At 42.7% G+C, this 19,731-nt stretch overlaps 1 protein-coding gene across 4 annotated transcripts in view; it reads left to right on the plus strand.

Moving 5' to 3' along the window:
• The window catches only part of PTPRB (protein tyrosine phosphatase receptor type B), a 67,150-nt gene that overhangs the window by 12,581 nt on the left and 34,838 nt on the right, over positions 1 to 19,731 (plus strand). For 3 of the 4 annotated variants that reach the window (XM_062016333.1, XM_062016349.1, XM_062016343.1), the window contains exons 4-10: positions 2,670 to 2,946; positions 10,289 to 10,567; positions 10,885 to 11,142; positions 12,511 to 12,774; positions 14,073 to 14,342; positions 17,078 to 17,338; positions 19,464 to 19,730. In XM_062016333.1, the coding sequence (XP_061872317.1) occupies positions 2,670 to 2,946; positions 10,289 to 10,567; positions 10,885 to 11,142; positions 12,511 to 12,774; positions 14,073 to 14,342; positions 17,078 to 17,338; positions 19,464 to 19,730 (1,876 nt within the window). Of the gene's footprint in view, positions 1 to 2,057; positions 2,477 to 2,669; positions 2,947 to 10,288; positions 10,568 to 10,884; positions 11,143 to 12,510; positions 12,775 to 14,072; positions 14,343 to 17,077; positions 17,339 to 19,463; position 19,731 lie in introns of those variants that run through there. The other variant, XM_062016358.1, reaches the window with a different exon arrangement.

Genomic DNA, 19,731 nt, shown 5'->3' on the forward strand with positions numbered 1-19,731 from the left:
CCTGAACTTTATAAGTTGTTGGGTTTGATCTGGGGTTTTTTTTCCCCCACATTAGATCTCCTCAACTAAATTACTTACATAGCTGAACTATATCTTCCCTGAAAATTCAAATTATGGCTGTGTTGAAAATTCCTCACAATGTGAGCTCCACTTTCCAAGGCAGGATTGCTCTGAATATTGTAATTCTCAGATAGGAGTTTAAAATAATCCGAAGATCCTGATAAGCCTTCAGATTTGCTCTTCTCCAGTGCTGGAAAATATATTGGTGTGGTTTATGCCATTGGGTCCAAAAAGCAAAATCGTCTAGAGGTGAATTTACACTGTAAGTTTCTCCCACCTTGAACTGATTACAAGACAGCTGTGTCAGTATAATCTCAGTTTTGGCCCAATAAGCACACCTTGTGTTTTCCATCAGTGGTTTGTTTATCACTGTATTACCTCTTTGGGGCACAATCCCTCCTTATGTCTGAAGTACATAAAACCTCTTTTCCAAGAGAGACCTTGTTCTGCAACAGCCTTGAGAATGTCATAATAATCAACACATATTTATATCGTCACTTAAGGTGATGTTCATAAGGTTATTAACCATCCTGAGCTTTGCAGAGTAAAGCCCAACACTGGTAGTGCCATGTCCCTAGGACCAGCCAGGGAGCTCCACTGGGACACGTGAAGCTTTCCATAAGTGTAGATACCACCCAGGAATGCTCAGACCTTTGGCTTCTGTGCACAAGAACGAGTGCTTAAGGTTGAGGCAAAAGTGAAACAGAGGTGGTGTTGAATTTGTTTGAGGTGCCGTTTTTAAAAGTTAAAATCCAACATGCATCATAAAAGATGCAGAAAACTGCCATTCCCATTGAAGAAAGGAAATGTCAAATTCCTCCCATTATGCAATCTCAAATTTCTCGCATGGCTGCTAGATTATTGTCTATTTGAGTATTCAAAGGTCCAAAACACTTCTGACTACATTTCTCCTCTCACTCTCACCTCGCCACACATACACACATACATGACTTTTGAGAGATGAAGCCTAAATAAGAAAACGGGCATGCATGACAGAAATAGAGCTGCACCATGTCTGCAGCCAGTTTGGAGTTATACACAGCTTCTTTGGTGAAGTCTAAAAACAGGGAGACTTTCTTGCTTTCCGTGTTGTGTGTAATTTTAGCTTTGGAGTTATTCAGGGGATGTGGGAAGGAATTGTTTCAAGGACACAAGTAGATGTGGACCAAAACAAAAAGCTGAGATAACTTGCTCGCTGACAGATGGGGCTCCTTCTCTGCTGGTGCGTAAAGCTGCAGGCAGCAGCTGAGTGTTGGGCTCTGCTGGGAGTCTCGTTGCCGCAGTGTCCCTGGTCACAGTGGGGAGAGCACAGAGCCATCCATGGTTCTGCGTGTAACCCCTAAAAAGCTCAATGTTCAGGACACAAAAGTTGGAATGGTGGCTTAGTGATAGCTGAGGCCAAGATAGGGCAGGCCAGGAGATGAGGCGGGTGTGAGGTGTCACAAGCATGAGGAGTGGGCATGTGAGGCAAGGTGGCCACGAAGTGAGGCAGGAGTGAGGTGGGCATGAAGTCAGGCAGCCACGAGGGGTGGCAGGTGAGAAAGGGGCACGTGAGGCGGTAAGATCTTTAGGCGAGGCGGCTATGAGGTGAGGTGGGCATGAGGCAAGGTGGGCACGAGGCAAGGGAGGTGTGAGGAGGGGCAGGTGAGGTAAGGCAAGGCAGGGCAGCATCAAGTGAGATGCTGCAGCCTGAGATGGGAGTGCTGCCGTCCCTCACCACCAACGGCACCGCCTGAGGGGCCGAGGGGCCCTGTCAGCCAGCAGGAGCGCAGGGAAGAGAAGCCTCGGGGGAGAGCTGACTTAGGGAGGAAGCATCAAGGAAGGAAGGGAGGTGGGGTGGGAGAGGGAGCCAGGAGGAAGGTGCTCCCACAAGGAGCGAGGGGCGGCACCCCGGGGCCAGCGGTCGAGGGGCGAGGGGGCGGCGGCGGGTCCCAGGTCGCGGCGCTTCGCCCCCCGCAGCGAGACGCGAGGAAATCGCCTCTTGATTGCGGAAGTCGGCGGGAAGGGCTCCGGCAGAGTCAGCCCGGGTCAGAATGGCAGCGTGGGAAGCGGCGGCCGCCTCCCCCGCCTCCTCCGCTCCTCCTCAGCCGCGGGCGGGCGGCGGGCAGCCCCCCCCAGCCCCCACCCCGGTGGCAGGGAGGCGGCGAGGCGGCCGGGGCAGCCCCCGGCGCAGGCAACAGGCGGGCGGCCCGGCAGAGGGCTGGGCGGCCGCCGTGCGGAGCCCGGCGGGGAGCGGGGGGCCCCCGGGGCCCGCCGCGACCACTTCGTACCTTCGTACCCCCCCACCCCGCACCCACTCCCGCCGCCTCCCTTCCCCTCTTCCCCTCCCTGCGAGGGTTTTCGGGGTTGAGAACTGTCGGCGATGCTCAGCTATGGAGCGGGATTCGCCCTGTGGACGGCGCTGGCCCTGACCAAGGTGAGTGGCTGTTGGGGGATAGGTGGTGCGGGGCCGTCCCTCGCAGGTCCCAGCCGAGCCCCGGGGAGTCGGGGGGGGAAAGGCGGGTTTGCCCAGCACCGGTGCAGCGCGCAGCGGGGACGGGGTTAGCGGGGGTGAGCCCGGCGGGGGGGGGCGCCGGCGGCTATCTCAGCGCTTTCCCCGCTCTCCGCAGGCCGCGCCGGGGCAGGCGGCGGGATGCAGCGCCAACCTGACGGAGTGGAGCGTCGCCGCGCAGAGCGTCCGGCTGCGGTGGGGCGCCGCGGACCGCGCCTGCAACTTCAGCGTGAGCGGGCGCTCGGAGGACGGGGAGGCGGCCGCCTGCCATCCCGCCCCCGCCGGCCCCGGCGCCTACGGCTGCTCCCTGCGGGGCCTGCAGGCCGGCACCTGGTACCACCTCCGCATCGAGCCGCTCGCCGACGGGGAACCTGTCAACGTCTCCGTGCAGACAGGTACGGGCGGAGGGCACGGCAGGTGCTCGGGGAGGGACGCCGGGCGTTTCCTTCCCGATCCTTTGCTTCGGCCGGCTGGCTGTAAGAGGAGGAGGGTGATGCTTTTACAGGTACTGTAAACCTACAGCGTTTGCTGAACATAGCTATCCAGTGGGTGCTTTTTGTACTCTTTACCCCAGTGCCAGGAAAAGTTAACCCAGCAGGCTTCAAGGGAGAAGATGCTGTCAGGAGATTAGGTCAGTGTTGGGAGTACATTTCGGATCCTCTCTTAAGCTGTTACCCAGCAGAATGCTTGAATAAGTAGTAGCTGTAACATTCACTGTGCTCATGCAAGCCTGTTGGGTCCATAGTACACAGGTGACAGCTTTAAATTGGACTCTCTTTAAAATACAATCTCTTTCATAGATCCCTTTCAAGGATAATGTACTGTTTCAGTCCATTTCCATTCTGTCTAACCAGAGTCTAAAAGCCAGAAAGTAAGGCTGAAATTTCTTGCTTGTACATTCTCCTTGAGTACAACCAGAGAGGTGTTAGGATGTACAGTTGTGTGCAGGGCATTTATAGTGTGACATCCATGACTGGCTCTAAAAATGTTCCAGCAACCTACCAGAGTGCTGCCAAGGAGAGCCTGCTTTATGCATGCTTGTTTGTGTGTGCATGTGAATAACTCAACTATGAAGCAAGGAATGACACAGAGCCACCGGCTACAGTGGCAGAACTGGACTCTTGCTACCTGTATTACTGTTTTTTTTAAGATGATGGACTATAGTATCGTCCAACCTCTTCGTGGTGGTAAAAGGAGATTCAAAACAGAGATGTCTTAAATGAGGTTCCTCATTTAAATGCCCCCTGATTTTTTCCTGTGGTGTTAGTTTCAGAGAGGTACTTTGCAGTATTAGTGTTGAAGATCGCAGCATCCACATACTTAACAACTGCCAGTTCATAGAGCCTTTTCCCTGCATTAACCATCCAGATGCACTGAATACCCTCCATTCATTTGCTTTGGTAACTCAAAAGATGTCTAGTGACAAGTCTGCTGGTGCGATAGCTATATATTTGGCACAAGTCCTGTCACTTTGTAAAAATGAGTAATGGTTTCTAGGTAGACAGTGATTTAAATGCGTGTCATGCATCATGCCAGCTGATTTTAATATTGATGACTTCCAATTTGAAAATTGAAAGAATAAATCAACCATTACTAGAGTGACAGGTATAAATCACCGTTGTTACTGGTTAGTAGAGATTCATTGTTGAGCTCTTGCGTAGAAGTAAAGATACTACTTAGACTGCATTTTACTTAGTACATAATCATTCAGACAGTAGCTTGTGCATGTCATTTATGACTTCTTATCAGTATACAAGATTTTGCCAGACTAGAATAAAACTGATTGGAAGTAACTGCTGATTATAGTCATATTATGTAGCTGAGTCAAAGTGAAAAGACGAATGAAAGTTTAAGTCAAAATACTGCAAATCAGTGGGCTGTAGTGGTTGTGAGGTTTATGTTTGGATTCTGTAGAGCAAAGATCAGCCAAAAGCATGAAATAAGAACTGAGGAACCATGGAAATATCCTGCAAAGACAGCTACTTGGGTTGTTCCATGCTTCCTTGCTTCCCTTGATTCCATCACATCAGTTGCATTGCTTAACAGTGTTCAAAATACAAAAATAGCTCCAAAATTTGTCATCTTTTTTTCTAAAGAACGTATAGGGTTTGGTACACCTGACGGCAACCCATGTTGTACTGTCAACAGTATGCATTTCAATGCAAACCGAAGGGGAATTATTCTTCTGTAGGTTTCCACTAGGGGCAGTGTTTTAGACCAGTGTTCTGGAAGCTTATTTCACCTGTTCCTTTGTAATTCGATGGCAGTAGTTTTCTTTTACGGTCTTCTGAGCTGGAATGTCCATAAATGTGTGTTCCTGGAAACTATCCTATGAATATGGATGTGTGAGCAATATTTTCAGTCATATTACAAACAAAACTCCCGCTGATTTGAATGGTAGCGGAACTGAGCTATCATGGACTGTCTAAAAATACGATATCTGACCTTGGTACTCAGTGAAGTTCCCTTCCTGAGCTTTGTTTAAGAAAGGTGGGCTAAGCTGCCCTTTGGAGATGCTCAGCTTTCTCCACTGACTGTAAAAGGAGTCTAGGTCAAACCAGGTGCCTGAAGCTTAAATGTTTAAGTGAAAGATATCTCACCTCATCTCATGTGTTTACTTTTGCAAAATGAGATTTTGAACATCTGTATTGTCTTGACACAATAAACATACACAGAGAAAGTTGCAGATTTGTTTATATACCTAGTTCAGAAACTTTTTTGCTCATATACAATCCTGATAAATTTTTCGTGTGCTCATTCCTGTTACGAGTTCAATTTTCGTCATGTTTCTTGACAAAGTGCAGGAGTAAGTAAGCCTATAAAATTTAAAATATTCCATTAAATGTGGAGTGGGATTTGTTCTAAGGACTTGAGGTGAAAGCAATGAATGATGCATACCGTAGTTGCAATTGTAACATGAAGACTTGGAGAGGACCGAATCTCTGGCTTAATGTGGCCTTTTGAGTGTTTAATTTCACATTCAAATCATAGTTATGATAAGGAGTTAAGTCTATGTTGTTTGGAGATTTGGTAATCCAATAGAGTAAGTGCAGAGCTCACCGAGGCTGCATAAACTCTTATAACGCCCAGACCCTTTCAGTAGAAAAGCAGCTTCTGTTTCACTTGTGGATGCCTAGATCTGAAATCTAACAATGTGTGAAATACTGTTACAGTAATCTGCATTAGTTCACTAAAATGGAGTCTCTTTACTCAAAAAAAGTTGATCTATGCATTATCAATTTTAAAGGGCAAGTATTCAATGCTCTACAGCAGATCTAAATTAGGTCCTCCGAAACAACACAAAATACAGTCACATATGCACTGTGTAAGCCAGGTATGCAAAAAGAGATGCAAATACACATACAGTGTTGGCAGTTGTGCTATTTTGGTAGAATAGGAAATGAAGAAAAAGCTGATAACACCATTTGTTAGCTCTGAGCTACAGATGTATTTTCCACTGCAAACCTGAGATTACAGGTGTTAATAGGCAAAAAGTCTGTATGTTTCACATTAGTATTTACCATTTGTTATGTTTTTTGAATATATATTCATAAAACACATAAAACTGTACAACTAGTTGGCATGCTTGACTTTATAAGTTGCGACAACAGATGCACCTGTCTATCCTTTCATATTATCTTCTTTATTGTCCTCAGTAAAACCATTTCTGTGACTGAGCTACTCTGTGACAAAAAGATCAGAGAATCATAGAATCATAAAATGGTAGGGTTGGACGGGACCTTTAGAGATCATCTAGTCCAACTCCCCTGCAGAAGCAGGTTCACCTAGATCAGGTCTTGATTTCAGACAAAATACTACTTCATTTCTCAAGACTTTGAATGTCTGTGCACTAGCATAACAGTGTGTATCAGCAGGGTATTTTCAGTGAATAACTAGGTCTTTCATTAAAATTCTAGTAAAAAATGATAGTATATGGACAGATTATCAATTACAGTTAAATTTATGAATGTCAATTCTGAATTGAAATTCAGATTTGAGATACTGGTCTTGAGAGTCATAAAAAACAGCTATACAATTCCCCTACTTTCAAATATGTCATGTGAAATAGGCTTATAAATGCCATTTTCAGCATTGTTTTCTACAAAAGTGTTGCAGTGATAGATTAATGCCTAATCCATGCCACCTGTACTGAGAGAACTAAGAGGTAAATAAATTCTTGTCAGAAAAGATGGCTAAATGTTTGAATGGAAAGAGGTTAAAAGTCCTACCTTTTAAGACATAGACTGGTAGAGTATTTTTTCCATTGTAATATGTAACTCTATAAATGTCAGAAGCATGGCTTGTCCATGTGTTTACTCCTGTAAATTTCAAATTATTTGGGATAAATCTGATTTATTAGCCATCTGTAGGAACAGCTACTGTGACATGGCTCTGACTTTAGGCTGTATAATCCTATCAGCCATAGTCATGCAGCGGTTATGATCATCATCTTAAAAGGGAGACTATGAGAAGAAAATAAATAGCCATGTTTTAAAGATTTTTCTACATTGCATGTCATCCCAAAGAAATGGATACTTGCACTTAATAAGGACAATTAAATCAACTCTCTTTACTAACTCTTCAGAAAAGTCCTTGTGAAGTAGCTGGCTGTTTTATGAATAGGGAAAACTAGGAAAGAAACCAGCTAATTTGGTAGGAAGATTGGATGAGACTGGCAGGAATTCCCCATTACTCAGTCCTGGGCTCGTATCTCTCAGTTATGGTTTTTCCTTCTGCCTAAGGCCGGGGTTTTTCTGTGCTTACAGACTGTGTTTGGGAGTCACGTCATTGGGATTGGATGTGACTGTATCTATCGTTTCTGTAAAGCGCATCTTTGGCAACTGCAAACACAAAGCGTGTCCCCTTCCCAATAAAAGTGAAAATGAGGGTGCAATATCATGCAAGCGACATTTAAGTCCTTTGGAAGGTTCCTTTCTAGACAAGGAGGCATGAATTCATATAGTATCGAATGGTATAAAAATATCTTTGTGAAAATATTGTATTTCTGTGATATATCAGTGTTGTACCGTTGCCAGCAGAGACTTGTATAACAATGTAAATGGCTTTTTAAGTGTTTGTTTCCATCCAGGGCTCTTTCAGCCCAGGCACTTCCCAATCTCATTGTTCCTTTGTTCTAGCGGATGTACAAAGCACTGAGTGTTTTGTTTTCTGGACCCGGTAGATTAGATAAAGTCTGAATTTCTGAACTTCACCTTCTAGGCACGCAACTCTTTTCTTTGCTAATGCACCTTAGAGGAGAGATTACCCAGGACAGTACAAGAGCTTCTAAAATTGTAGATGTCATCTTTTGAAGAAATTGCAAACAACGCAGACTACAATGTTGGTTACTTTTGCAGGACTAAGGAGCAGTGAACCTTATCTTAACTTTGTCAGGGAGAGAGTTTAAACTTCTTGACAGTTATCATGACTGTTCTCTTGATATCAGTCAAACTGAAACTTTTTCAGCTGGCTGTGCATCTGACCGTATATAGTACTGGAATTTAATCCTGGCTCCCAAAGTTTGACCTTTCTGATGAGAACAATTGCCTTCAAGGAACAAGATTATACTCCCGCTATTCACTTTAGCCAACATAATAGTCTTTAGTTGCTTAGTATATATTATAGGTGGAGCTGGTAGTCAAGCCTATTGTTAAGATTTCCTGACACTTTTCATTAAAACCTCATGTTTCAATTGCTGTAGCTGGGTGAAGTTTTAACTATTTGGCCTGAAGTTTGATGTGCTTGGTCTTTGGCTTGATTTTTAATTGTTTCTCTTCAGATTCCAGCAGAGTTAGTTTGGCCTTTAAGAAAGAGGTCAAGAAAAGAAAATAGTTATTTTTATTTATTGGCTTTATTAATTAAATTTTCATCTCTTTTTCTGAAGAGGGGTAGATTCTCTATGAGTCTGAATTTAAACAGAGGCCTGGGTCCAAAGGGACACTATTTTTCACAGAATCACAGAATAGCTGAGGTTGAAAGGGACCTCTAGAGATCACTTGGTCCAAGCCACCTGCTCAAGCAGGGCCACCAAAAGGACCAGACCATTGGGTTCAGGTGGCTTCTGAATGTCTCCAAGGAGGGACATATTCCCATGAAACTGCAAATATACTTGATTGGTAGAGCATACCACCAAATCCTGGCAGCAATGTGTTCTCATTTGAGCCTTGTAAGAAGGAATTAAACTCTCTGCACCATCTGCACCGTTTTTGAAGAAAAGCAGTTTAAAGGCATCTATCCCCATGATACTCTTACTGCTGTCTTTGTAGAATGGGGGTGAGTTCAACTCTGCCCTTTCAACCTTTACAGTGCAATTTTTAATTATGTGACCTCACACTCTTTTTTTTCTCCCTGGTTCAGGGAACCAGGCAGCAATAACTGCATTGGAGAAATGGTCTTCTTCTTCTGTGTCTTAAGGCACTGTCATATGGAGACCGAAATTCCCAACCTGAATGCACTGTCCACTCCTTGTCTGGTGCTAGGCAAGAGTAGCACAGAGTGTACTTATGTGTAAGCCAAATGTAGTTGTTAAATTCTTGGGAAACGTTTATTCTTCAACTCCCCATCTTGTGAATACTTGATTTTACTGCTTTGGGTTGGTTTACGATACCTTTTTAATATGCAGTTGGTTAACCTTATTGGGAGATGTGAGTGCCAATACCTTGGTACATCAGCAGGTAATACATGTCTTTTGATTTGCATGAAGTCTGCTGAGTGTCTAAACATCTGAAGGGTGGGTATCAGGAGGTTGGGACATCCTTTTTTTTTGTAGTAGTAGATAGTAACGGGACAAGGGGTAATGGGATGAAGCTGGAACACAAAAAGTTCCACTTAAACATAAGAAAAAACTATTTTACTGTGAGGATGAGGGAGCCCTGGCACAGGCTGCCCAGAGGGGTTGTGGAGTCTCCTTCCTTGGAGGTCTTCAAGACCCGTCTGGACATGTTCCTATGTGACCTTATCTAGGTGACCCTGCTTCTGCAGGGGGGTTGGAGTAGATGATCTCTAAAGGTTCCTTCCAACCCCTAATATTCTGTGGTTCTATGAGTGCTGGAATACGCCTGGAGAATATGAGCAACCAGAGTCTTTTGGGTTTTTTTTTTCCTTTTTTTAATTTATATTTGTTTATCCAATATACTGTTTGGCTTTTTAAAAACTTAAATGAACAGTACTACAGCAGAGAAAAAGCATGTTCTATCAGAATCCGTTGGAAGTTAATTCTAAAACTAAAGGATTGATGCCCTTAAAATTGTATTAATGCTTATGCCCAGGAGTGATAAAGTGTTTAGTGTGAGTGCTAGGAAATGAAAGCCACTGGTACCATTGTATCTATAAAGCTATATTTTACTCAGGCATTAAGTGTAATTTGCTGGGTTTGCATGTTTGCCATTTCTTATTAAAGTTGTTACAGTTTTACTGTCAAGCAGATCTCCAAGATTGTTACATACATCCACAACTGGCGGTGTTTTTCTACGTGTGTGTGTGTGTGTGTGTGTGTGTGTGTGTGTACACATATCCACAAGTAACATTTCTGAACTCTGAAGGACTTTCTTGTAGACAAGTTTCAGTGACATGATGTTTACAAATAGAAAGAAAAAAGACTTATTGAGAAGAAGCATCAGCATGATGATCATAAAGGGAGAGTTTTGAAAGGGTTTTTGTGTGCTATGTAAAACTTCAGACAATCCCAATGCAAGATACACCAGTTTATGCTTTCTCTCTTTTTGTTTTTACCTACAGATCCCTTACCACCTCCTCGTTTTGAAATTAATAAGGGAAAAACCACCCTCACAAACTTGCAGGTTCAGTGGGATCCTTCCTCAGGAAAGGTGGACTTGTATAACCTAGTATTATTTGATCACAGTAATAAAAAGCTACAAGAAGTCTCCATACCAGGAAGAATTTCGAAAACAGAAAATACTTTTTCTGGTCTCATCCCTGGGAATAAATACAACATCATCCTCAGTGCAGTTGCTGGAAATAAGACTACTCCAGAACTTCACTTAAGTGGATCTACTGGTAGGATTTCTTTTACTGTAGTTTGTCTAAATAAAACCACTTACCACATTTTGCAGTTCTGCCTGGCAAAATAGATATATATGTAAGTGTCTAATGATTATGAGTAGGAAAAAAAGAGAACCTCATGAATCTCTGACTAACAGAAGGCATCATTTGTTAACAGTAGAGGCATGTTGTTACAGTGTATTTGGACATAAATTTGGGGTTGGGTTTTCACTAACGCTAAAGAAATTCGGCATATTTCAAAAGTGAATCTGTTCAAAATTGCTGAAATTGTGGAGATTAGGCCTTAAGTGTGTGGGTTTTTATTCCAACAGTGCCATCCCCTGTGAAAAATATTCAGATCAGTGTCAAGACAGACACTATCCATGCTTCATGGTCTCCTGGCTCCGGGCATGTGGATCGTTACAAGCTGGTGTTACTGGATAATCATATCCCAGTTCAGGAGATTCACCAAGAAAGTCCTCTGACCTCCTACACCTTTTCAGGACTTACAGCAGGCCACGTGTATAACCTCTCTATCATAACCCAGGCTGCAGGATTGGAGAGCAGCAGTTTTCAAACAGTCAGGACAGGTATGATTTCAGAATTCATCACAATGGAACAAAAAGCTAAGGTCATGTAATAATTCTATAATATTCTTTCAGAATAAGAAATGATTCACATTCCAAGTGTGTATTCGTGTCTTCAGTGGCTGAATTGCCCGTGTCATGTATTTCTCTCCAAAGGCTATAGAGGGAGTTAGTGACACCATAAGCTTCTTTAGCTGCCTAAGTTATCACTTCAGCTAAGTTCATGGCTAAATTAGCTTGTAGGGTGTCTGCAGCCAATTTAGCTGCATTGTGTAATACAGGCAACTCCATTAAACTTGTGGAGTTAGATATTAACCTGAGCCCAAGTGCTCTAGTATCACCTCATATCTGTAAAAGAGGTGGATTGTAAAACAGCTGCACTTGGAAAAAGGAGATTAAAGAAATAATGTAGAGTGGGTCAAAAACTTTAAAATTGGATGTAATTGTTTTTTTCGCAGAGAGATATTGCTTCATAGAACAAGAGTTTTAGAAATGAAGGCTTTTTTTTCAGGGAGGTTTTTTAGAATAGAGTTCTGTGGTCATAGAGAGAAAGATAAGGTGGCGTCCTACTCAATTACAATGGTTAAAACACTCATGTAAGCAAAAACAAGTCCATGCCTTTGCTTGTCTTAATTTCTGGGAAATGTAAGATACAATTTCTTCTACAAAAATCTCACTATGTATTGTTCACTTAAGTGAACAATATTTTGATGTCAAGGGTACAGAGATGAGTGCTGTTATCACCTAGCAGTGGCTGTTCTGGGGATTGCACACATTTCATATTATTTCTTCTGAATTTTTTATTTCTTCCTATTGAGGTGCAAAAATTTAAAATCTGACAGATTTTCTCAGAACGTAAAAGCACAGTCCCCTGTTTCAGTACCTAGGGTGCCCTAAACCTGAGGAATGAAGATACTGGAGATGGCTATGATTCTGTCAGTGGAGCATTGAAATAGAGGAGTTTGATTCCAATCTCTCCTACACTGATGTAAACCAGTCATAGCTCCAGTGATGCTGTGGTGTTCATCAAAATGTACACAGGCATCTCTGTTCTTAGAAGCACGTGCCTGGTGTGTTTTGTAGTCAAAATGACTAGTGTGAGTGCAGACATGGCTAACAGATTTTATATTATGTGGAAGAAGAGTGGGCATCGTAAGAGGTGGCACTTTCAGCAGTAGAGTATCTTCAACGGGGCTTGGTTCAGTTTCACTGTGACCAGACTTTGCCCTTTCACGGTTCAGGCACAATCATTCATACTCTATCCCATATAACTACTTGAAAGCAGAACTTAACTCTTACAGTTTGGAAGCAGCAGGTATTGTATGTTCTGTGCTATAAGTATTTATTCTCTTTCTTATTTTCTTTTTTCAGCCCCAGCTGAAGTCTTAGATTTGACAGTGACTAATGATGGCAGCTTAGATTCTTTAAAAGTTAAGTGGAGAAGACCTTCAGGAAACCTCAATTTCTATAATATCACTCTGTCTCATCTTGGATTGGTTAAAGAAGTCAAAACTCTACAGCCACCAGTCACAGAGACTCACTTTGACAAGTTGACTCCGGGACGTCTCTATCAGGTTACTGCCCGCACCGTCAGTGGTGAGCTGTTTACTGATCGGATGGCAACCGGCAGGACATGTAAGTCTTCTGCTTCAGTGAGAATATTGTCACCAGTGCTATTTTTGCCTATACTAGCCTTGTAGAAAGTCATTGTAGGAGACAAAATGATTTGGATTCCAGGCAAAATAAGATCAAGAACTCGGTATTGTTCTGGAGGTACTCCTTCCTGACTCTCTGGCAATAGCTAATCTGGCAGCCAAAAGCAGCTCCAGCACAGCCTGTGAGCAGGAAACAATAATGCATTTTGGGCTCGTGGTTTGGTGAGTCTATTGCAAAAGTGTTCCATGCTACCACGCTTCTGACGAATTTTGTTATCTTGAATTCAACTGAGCATAGTATATAAAATGAGTTAAGAGGAAGTCTACACGTAGTCAATTTGTTAACAGAATTGTGTGTGATTTTGCAGGTCTAATGTTGTCCATTGCTCCAGACACAAACCTGTAAATAGAAAAAGATTAAGTCTCAGTTTTCTTTACTGCCAATAGCATGGATTAAGGAAAGCATGTGACAGCCTGGGCAGAGATGGGTTATGTTTTGTTTATCTTCCTTCAGAAGTATGATTTTCTTTCAGATATCTCTTGTATGAGTTTCAAACCTGAAAAGTCCTAGTAATTCCCCCACAGGATTACTGGCCACAAAGTCATGTCATCTTCTCCAGATCAGCCTAGGCTAGGCAGAATTCAGATGGAAAAAAATACATAAGTAAATGGAGAATATGTAGATAAATTGTTAGTAGACTCAGAGCCAAAACATATAAAATGTGTGTGTGAGAGAGAGCAGAGGATTTATTTGAGGGAATATTTATCGTCTACAGCTAAACATGTCATGTGAAAGGCTCACACTTGGCATATCTGGCTGCTAACCCATTCTCAGTGCAGGCTGAAAGAGACCTGAAAAGCCTTTCATGTCTACTGAGTACAAAGCTGGACATGTATTTTTTGTTTGTCTAGCCTACTATTAAATACCTTACAGATTCCCATTTCCATCCGAAGGGAGAGCTTCAGGCCCTCACTCAAACCACTGATGGCCAAATTTATGACCTGGACCCAGTACTTTCAAAGCTGGGGATCTGGAAGGCTCATTTCTAAGGATGCTGATCATGTGCAACTCCTTCCCTTGACTTTTCCATAGATAACAAGAGCTTTGGAAACAGTCATTTCAGCAGCAGCTTTGTGGCCTAAGATGAATTTGTAAAGCCAGGCTGTCAAGTCTACAGATACTGAGGGGTTAGCAACTCTTAGGATCCCTCTGTAACTCAGAGAGCGACCCCAGAAGCACCCCATCTCAGCGTTGCTTTCTCAACCTCTGTATTTCAGTTCCCCAGCAAGTTTCCGAGCTGGAGGCAGGTGGCGGTGGCTGGCTGCGGTCTCTGCGAGTGGCCTGGCTGCCCCCGGCCGGGGACTGGGAGAGGTACCACCTGCTCCTCTGGGACCGCGCGACCCTGCTGCTAAACGTCACCCTCGCCCGGGATGCCACGCAGTACCTCATCCATGGCCTGGATCTCATCCCAGGGAGGCAGTATGGCGTCGACCTCCTAGTGGAGAGCGGCCATCTGCAGAGCAAGGCGAGCTGCATCGGGAGGACAGGTCAGCACGCTCTCCTGGGAAGTGTGGCAGTGCAAAGTGTTCAACTGAGCGCTGCAGACAATGAGATGGAAATAGTACTTGGGAATCCAGAGTTGAGTTGCAGAGATGAGATGCTCAAGGGACTGGAGCATCTTTCTTATTAGGAAAGGCTGCAGTATGTGGGACTGTTCAGCCTGGAGGAGACTGAGAGGGAACCTCATTAATACTTACAAGTATTTGAAAGCTGTGTGTCAAGGGGATGGAGGGACACTTTTTTTCTGTAGCATGCAGTGATAGGACAAGGGGTAATGGGCAAAAGCTGGAACACAGAAAGTTCCACTTAAGGAAAAAACCATTTCACTGTGAGAGTGAGGGAGTAGTGGCACAGGCTGCCCTGGGAACATGTGGAATCTCCTTCTCTCAAGGTTTTCAAAACCCTCCTGGAGGCATTTTTGAGCCACCTGATCCAGGTGGACTTGCTTTAGCAGAGTGGTTAGACTAGATGATCTTTAGAAGTCCCTTCCAACCCCTACCACTCTGTGATTCCATGATTCTGTAATTCATACAGTGAAAAGGAACTCCCTTGGAAATAAGAGAAGTAAGTATTTTAAGCAGTTCTGTGAAAGCTTTCAGGATTGTTTTTGTGGTAAATGTTTTGTTAGTGAAAGTTTTGGGAACCAAATCACCATTCTGTCATACTGAGACATTATGCTACATAGACTCATAGAATCATAGAATTGTTTCAATTGGAAAAGACATTTAAGATGACCAAAATCCAACCACTAACCTCACACTGCCAAGCCCATCACTGAATCATATCCCTCAGCACTTCATCTACACGGCTTTTAAATGTTTCCAAGGATGGTGACTCCACCACCTCCCTGGGTAGCCTGATCCAATGTTTAACCACTCTCTCAGTGAAGATTTTCCTACTATCCAACCTAAACCTCCCCTGGCAAAACTTGAGCCCTTTTCCTCTTGTGCTATCACTTGTTAATTGGGAGAAGAGACCAACCCCTTTCTCACAACCATTTTTCAGATAGTTGTAGAGAGTCATCATGTCTCCCTTCAGCCTCCTCCAGGTGAAAGATTCCCCAGCTCTCTCAGCCACTCCTCATCAGGCTTGTGCTCCAGACCCTTCACCAACTTTGTTGCTTGTCTCTGAACACACTCCAGCACCTCAGTGTCTTTCTTATAGTGAGGGGCCAAGAAATTAACACAGCACTCAAGGTGTGGCCTCACTAGTGCTGAGCACTGGGTCATAATCACTTCCTTGGTCCTTCTGGCCACACTGTTTCTGATAAAGCCAATGTGTAAAATTTTTCACTGTTATGTTTTATAGTTGATTGTAGGCACCTTATATAGTACTTAACAAGTATTGTTCATCAGTATGTTCAGTGGTAAACATTTTTCCATGCCAGCCTATATAAAGAATATCAGCAGCATTAACCAAAGCTGGCTGAGGTTTGTGTTGTTGTGGCTGTTCCATAACATCCCAGTTCTTGTTCCTGTGCTTCGCAAAGAAAATAGTGTTAGTCTGTTCAAGTCAACCTTTCCAAAGGAAATCCATATACACAGCAGGGACATGAGTGGAAATTGTTTGCAGCACATCAGTCAAAGCCACATCTGATTGCTTCAAACTTAAAAAAAAAATGCAATATAATTGCTAATGTTTCTACTTTATAAATGCAAAATCCGTGTAATTCAGATGAAATGCAAAACTTGGAGGAGGAGTATCAGGGAGAGCTCATCAGGCCTATCTCCCTGGAGAATGTAATGTAAGATATGGCCACCCTACTTCATCCTCACCCTTCCTGGTATCCACCTTTCCTGCTGTGCCCTTACCTGTCATTCCTTGAGAGCTTAATTTTGTTACTTTTGCACAATTCAAGACTAGTAGAAGCTACAGAACTGTAGCTTTCTTTGACTTGTAGCCAACTTGATCAGAGCACGGCACATTCTCATCTTGCTGACTTTGATACACATTACAACTAACTTAATGATATTACTTTTAGATTAGGACGTGGTCCAATAAATAATATCCATCAGTGAATGTTACCACAACTATGCTTGACCCTCAGCCAGGTACATGATGTCCTTGTTATGAAGCATATTTATTAGGCCCTATTCTGACTTAATTTTCTCTTACATAAACCCACAGTCTTGGACAGTGAGTTGTATTTGAACACAATAGGATCAAAATCAGCTCAAGGCACAACGTTAGGTAACAGATGCCCACCCTGTGAGTGCATGCACACACACATGGGAATACACACTGAAATTCACTGATCAAATTCTTTCTTTTATACACCTGTGAGTTTGGAGTGTCTCCCAGCTCGACTGAGATACGAACCAGTCCAAAATCAGTGTCACTCGGACTCTATAATTTGCTTTTTTTTTTGTTACAGCTAAATTGGTGTAGATCTAGTTTATGATACAAAAGTTTTATATCCCTGTCTAGCACTCGCAGTTTAAGAGGAAGCTCACTGGCTTCACTGCATTTCCATTCACACTAAAACATAAATCCTGATATAAATTTAAAGCTAAGCATTGCAGACACGATATCTTGCTGCCACAGCCCTTTACTGGAAGAGTAGCAGCAATAGTAGTTTTGTGAGACTGGCTTTCTAGAGAAAGTTAAAGAATCTCCTCTTGATTACAAATACTCTGTTGCTGTCACAGCAGCAGCTTGAGATACAGCTTGTGTGTTCAGTACAAAGTCCTGTTCTTCTTGTAATATTTGTGTACTTTTACAGCTCCAGAGCCTGTTCTCCAGCTCCGTGTGAAGCACGCTAATGAATCTTCACTCAGTGTCATGTGGATGACCCCTGATGCAGAATGGGACAGCTATGTGGTTTCACTGGGAGACAGGGATCTTACTGTCATTAAAAAAGGGCTTGCAAAAGAAGCTAAGGAATTCACCTTCACTGACTTGGTACCTGGAAGAAAATATATTGCTACCATCACTACCATCAGTGGGATTTTAAGCAACTGGACTTCAGTGGAAGGAAGAACAGGTATCATCCTGTCAAATTAATTTAATCTTTACTTCTGTTAACCATTAATGACTTTCTTTGCTTTGTAGTGCACTGAATGAACTCAATGTCTAAACCTCAAAAGTCTTGAATTTACATTTGTTTCCTCAACAGAAAAGCTGTGTTTCTGAGTCTCTGGTTTCTGATTGTCAGTTATCTTGCTGTATTTATTTTGGAAATGGATGTGTAATTCTTGGCAAAACAGTTTTCTGAAATATTATGTCACATCTGATCAATTTACATTAGCACAAGATTCCATATAAGAGGAACAATTTTCACTGGGTATCTTAAGGAAGGTCACTTCCTTGATTCAAAGCATTCATCATCTGGAAAAAGAACCCTACACTGCCACACAGGGGAGTGCTGCTGTAGGGGGAACATTCCAAGGTTGACAGACACAAAGCACATGTGACCTCGAAAATGTATTTAGAATTTCTCTGCTCTTCTTATTCCAGAATCTGGATCTGTTACTTAAGATGATGACTGAGGAAGGTCCCCTTGCCACCCCCTGCAGGGTGCTAATTTTGTGCATGTGTGCGAGTTTTAAACCATATGTGTTGCTTTGCTCTGCTTGACTTATATATTCTCCAGTGCAAGCAAAATCTCAAAATGTAGCTCTGATCTGGCACAGCACAGGGAAAAACAAACTGCTAGTGTATGAATCTAATCATGCCTATGGCTTGATAGTGGTCCTTAGCTAAATGTTGTAACTCCTTCCAAGGCCTGAAAAGTTTTCCTTACTCTTTCATTTCTCTGCCAAGTGATCAGATAGTTGGGATTTCACTTCCTTCTGCCTTATGCCCCTTTAGGAGGCCTATTCAGGCATAAAGGTTACAGTGTCCCACTTCATTAGTATGAATCAATGTTTGAAAACACATCAGGCAGGGATAGTGTGTCAGCATTACATTCAAAGTGATAAAGAACAAACATCAATGAATTTGAACATGGGTCTTAATAAGCATTCCAAACCTCTGAGTCCTCTTCACAGTAGGACAGCTTACTAGGCTTGCAAAATATTACTGTAGATATCAGAGATAGATAGGTCTTACTTGCATCCCAGATTGGTCAGCCTCTGGTGAGGCCTGAGGTATCACTAACAGCGCCTTTAGTACAGACATTTGGCACTTCAGTGTCTTGTTGGAGGTTACTTTGTTATGGGAGCGTTATAAAACAGGTGGGATTTTTTATTCAGTTTTTCATCTACATTACATTTTTTTAAGCCATGTGCCTAATGTTCCAGCTTTTGTTAGTGATTGCTAATCCAGTACTATGTGTGCAAAAAAGGTTGATATAAAACAAGAGATGAGACTTGCAGTAACATTTTGTAAAGTTAGGGTATTCTTCACTTCAGTTGTGCTTGGTCATGTAAACAGAAATACTTAGAAAAAAACTAATTGACTTTGAGAAAATATTGTCAAATTAAAAAAAGAGAAAAAAAAAAGACCTGGGTAAAATTTGTGCCAAATATTCCATTCCTTTTGATCTTTCTTTTCCTTTCTGGCAAAGTTTACATAAATGTTATGTTTGGTAAACAGTTAATTCATCTTTTGATGCTAGAAAAATTAATATCTGATAGATCTTCTGATGGAAAAAGTAAAACCAAAACTATCCATATCACCCCCAAAATTAAAGGGTCTGACAATTCTCTGAGGTATACATGACTGTGCCTGAGGTATTCATTAAACTGCTTTGCCACTTAATGAGAGACAGGGAATAGGAGAAGCAAGGGAGATTGAAAGGCAGACTGTATGTGAGACAGTCATCAAAACCCCAAGTGATTTCCTAAATTCACGGCTTTTGTTTAATGGCATTTATAAAATGCCATCTCTTCCAGTTCCCTGATCTTGAATCATTTTGGTCTGACTGAGAATAGCTGTGCTAAAGCCCGAAAGACCTTTCTGTGCCTTAGATAGTTTCCCATAGACCACATCCCATCAGACAGGAAGCAGTCCACAGTTAGATTATTTTTAGTTCTGTTGAGTCTGGCTGCAAATTGGAATGTTCTTTTGATGCATTTCCTCAGTGTGACTAAACTTGGGTTATTTGGGGGATTTTGTTTTGCTTCATTTATTTCTCCTCAGTAACATTATGGCAAATTCATTTGCAGTGCCAGCCCAAGTATCTGATCTGACCGTGGCAAGTCAGGGATCTACCAATAGCTTGTTCACCAACTGGACGAGAGCACAGGGAGATGTAGACTCATACCAAGTGCTACTGATCCACGAGAATGTTGTCATTAAAAATGAGACTGTTCCCAGCGAAACCAACAGATACCACTTCTATGCCCTGAAACCTGGAGGACTCTATTCAGTTGTTGTCACCACTGTCAGTGGAGGGATATCTTCAAGGCAAATGATCGCAGAGGAGAGGACAGG

Source organism: Colius striatus, chromosome 1 (assembly GCF_028858725.1).
Source record: "Colius striatus isolate bColStr4 chromosome 1, bColStr4.1.hap1, whole genome shotgun sequence".
NCBI classification, from domain to species: Eukaryota; Metazoa; Chordata; class Aves; order Coliiformes; family Coliidae; genus Colius; species Colius striatus.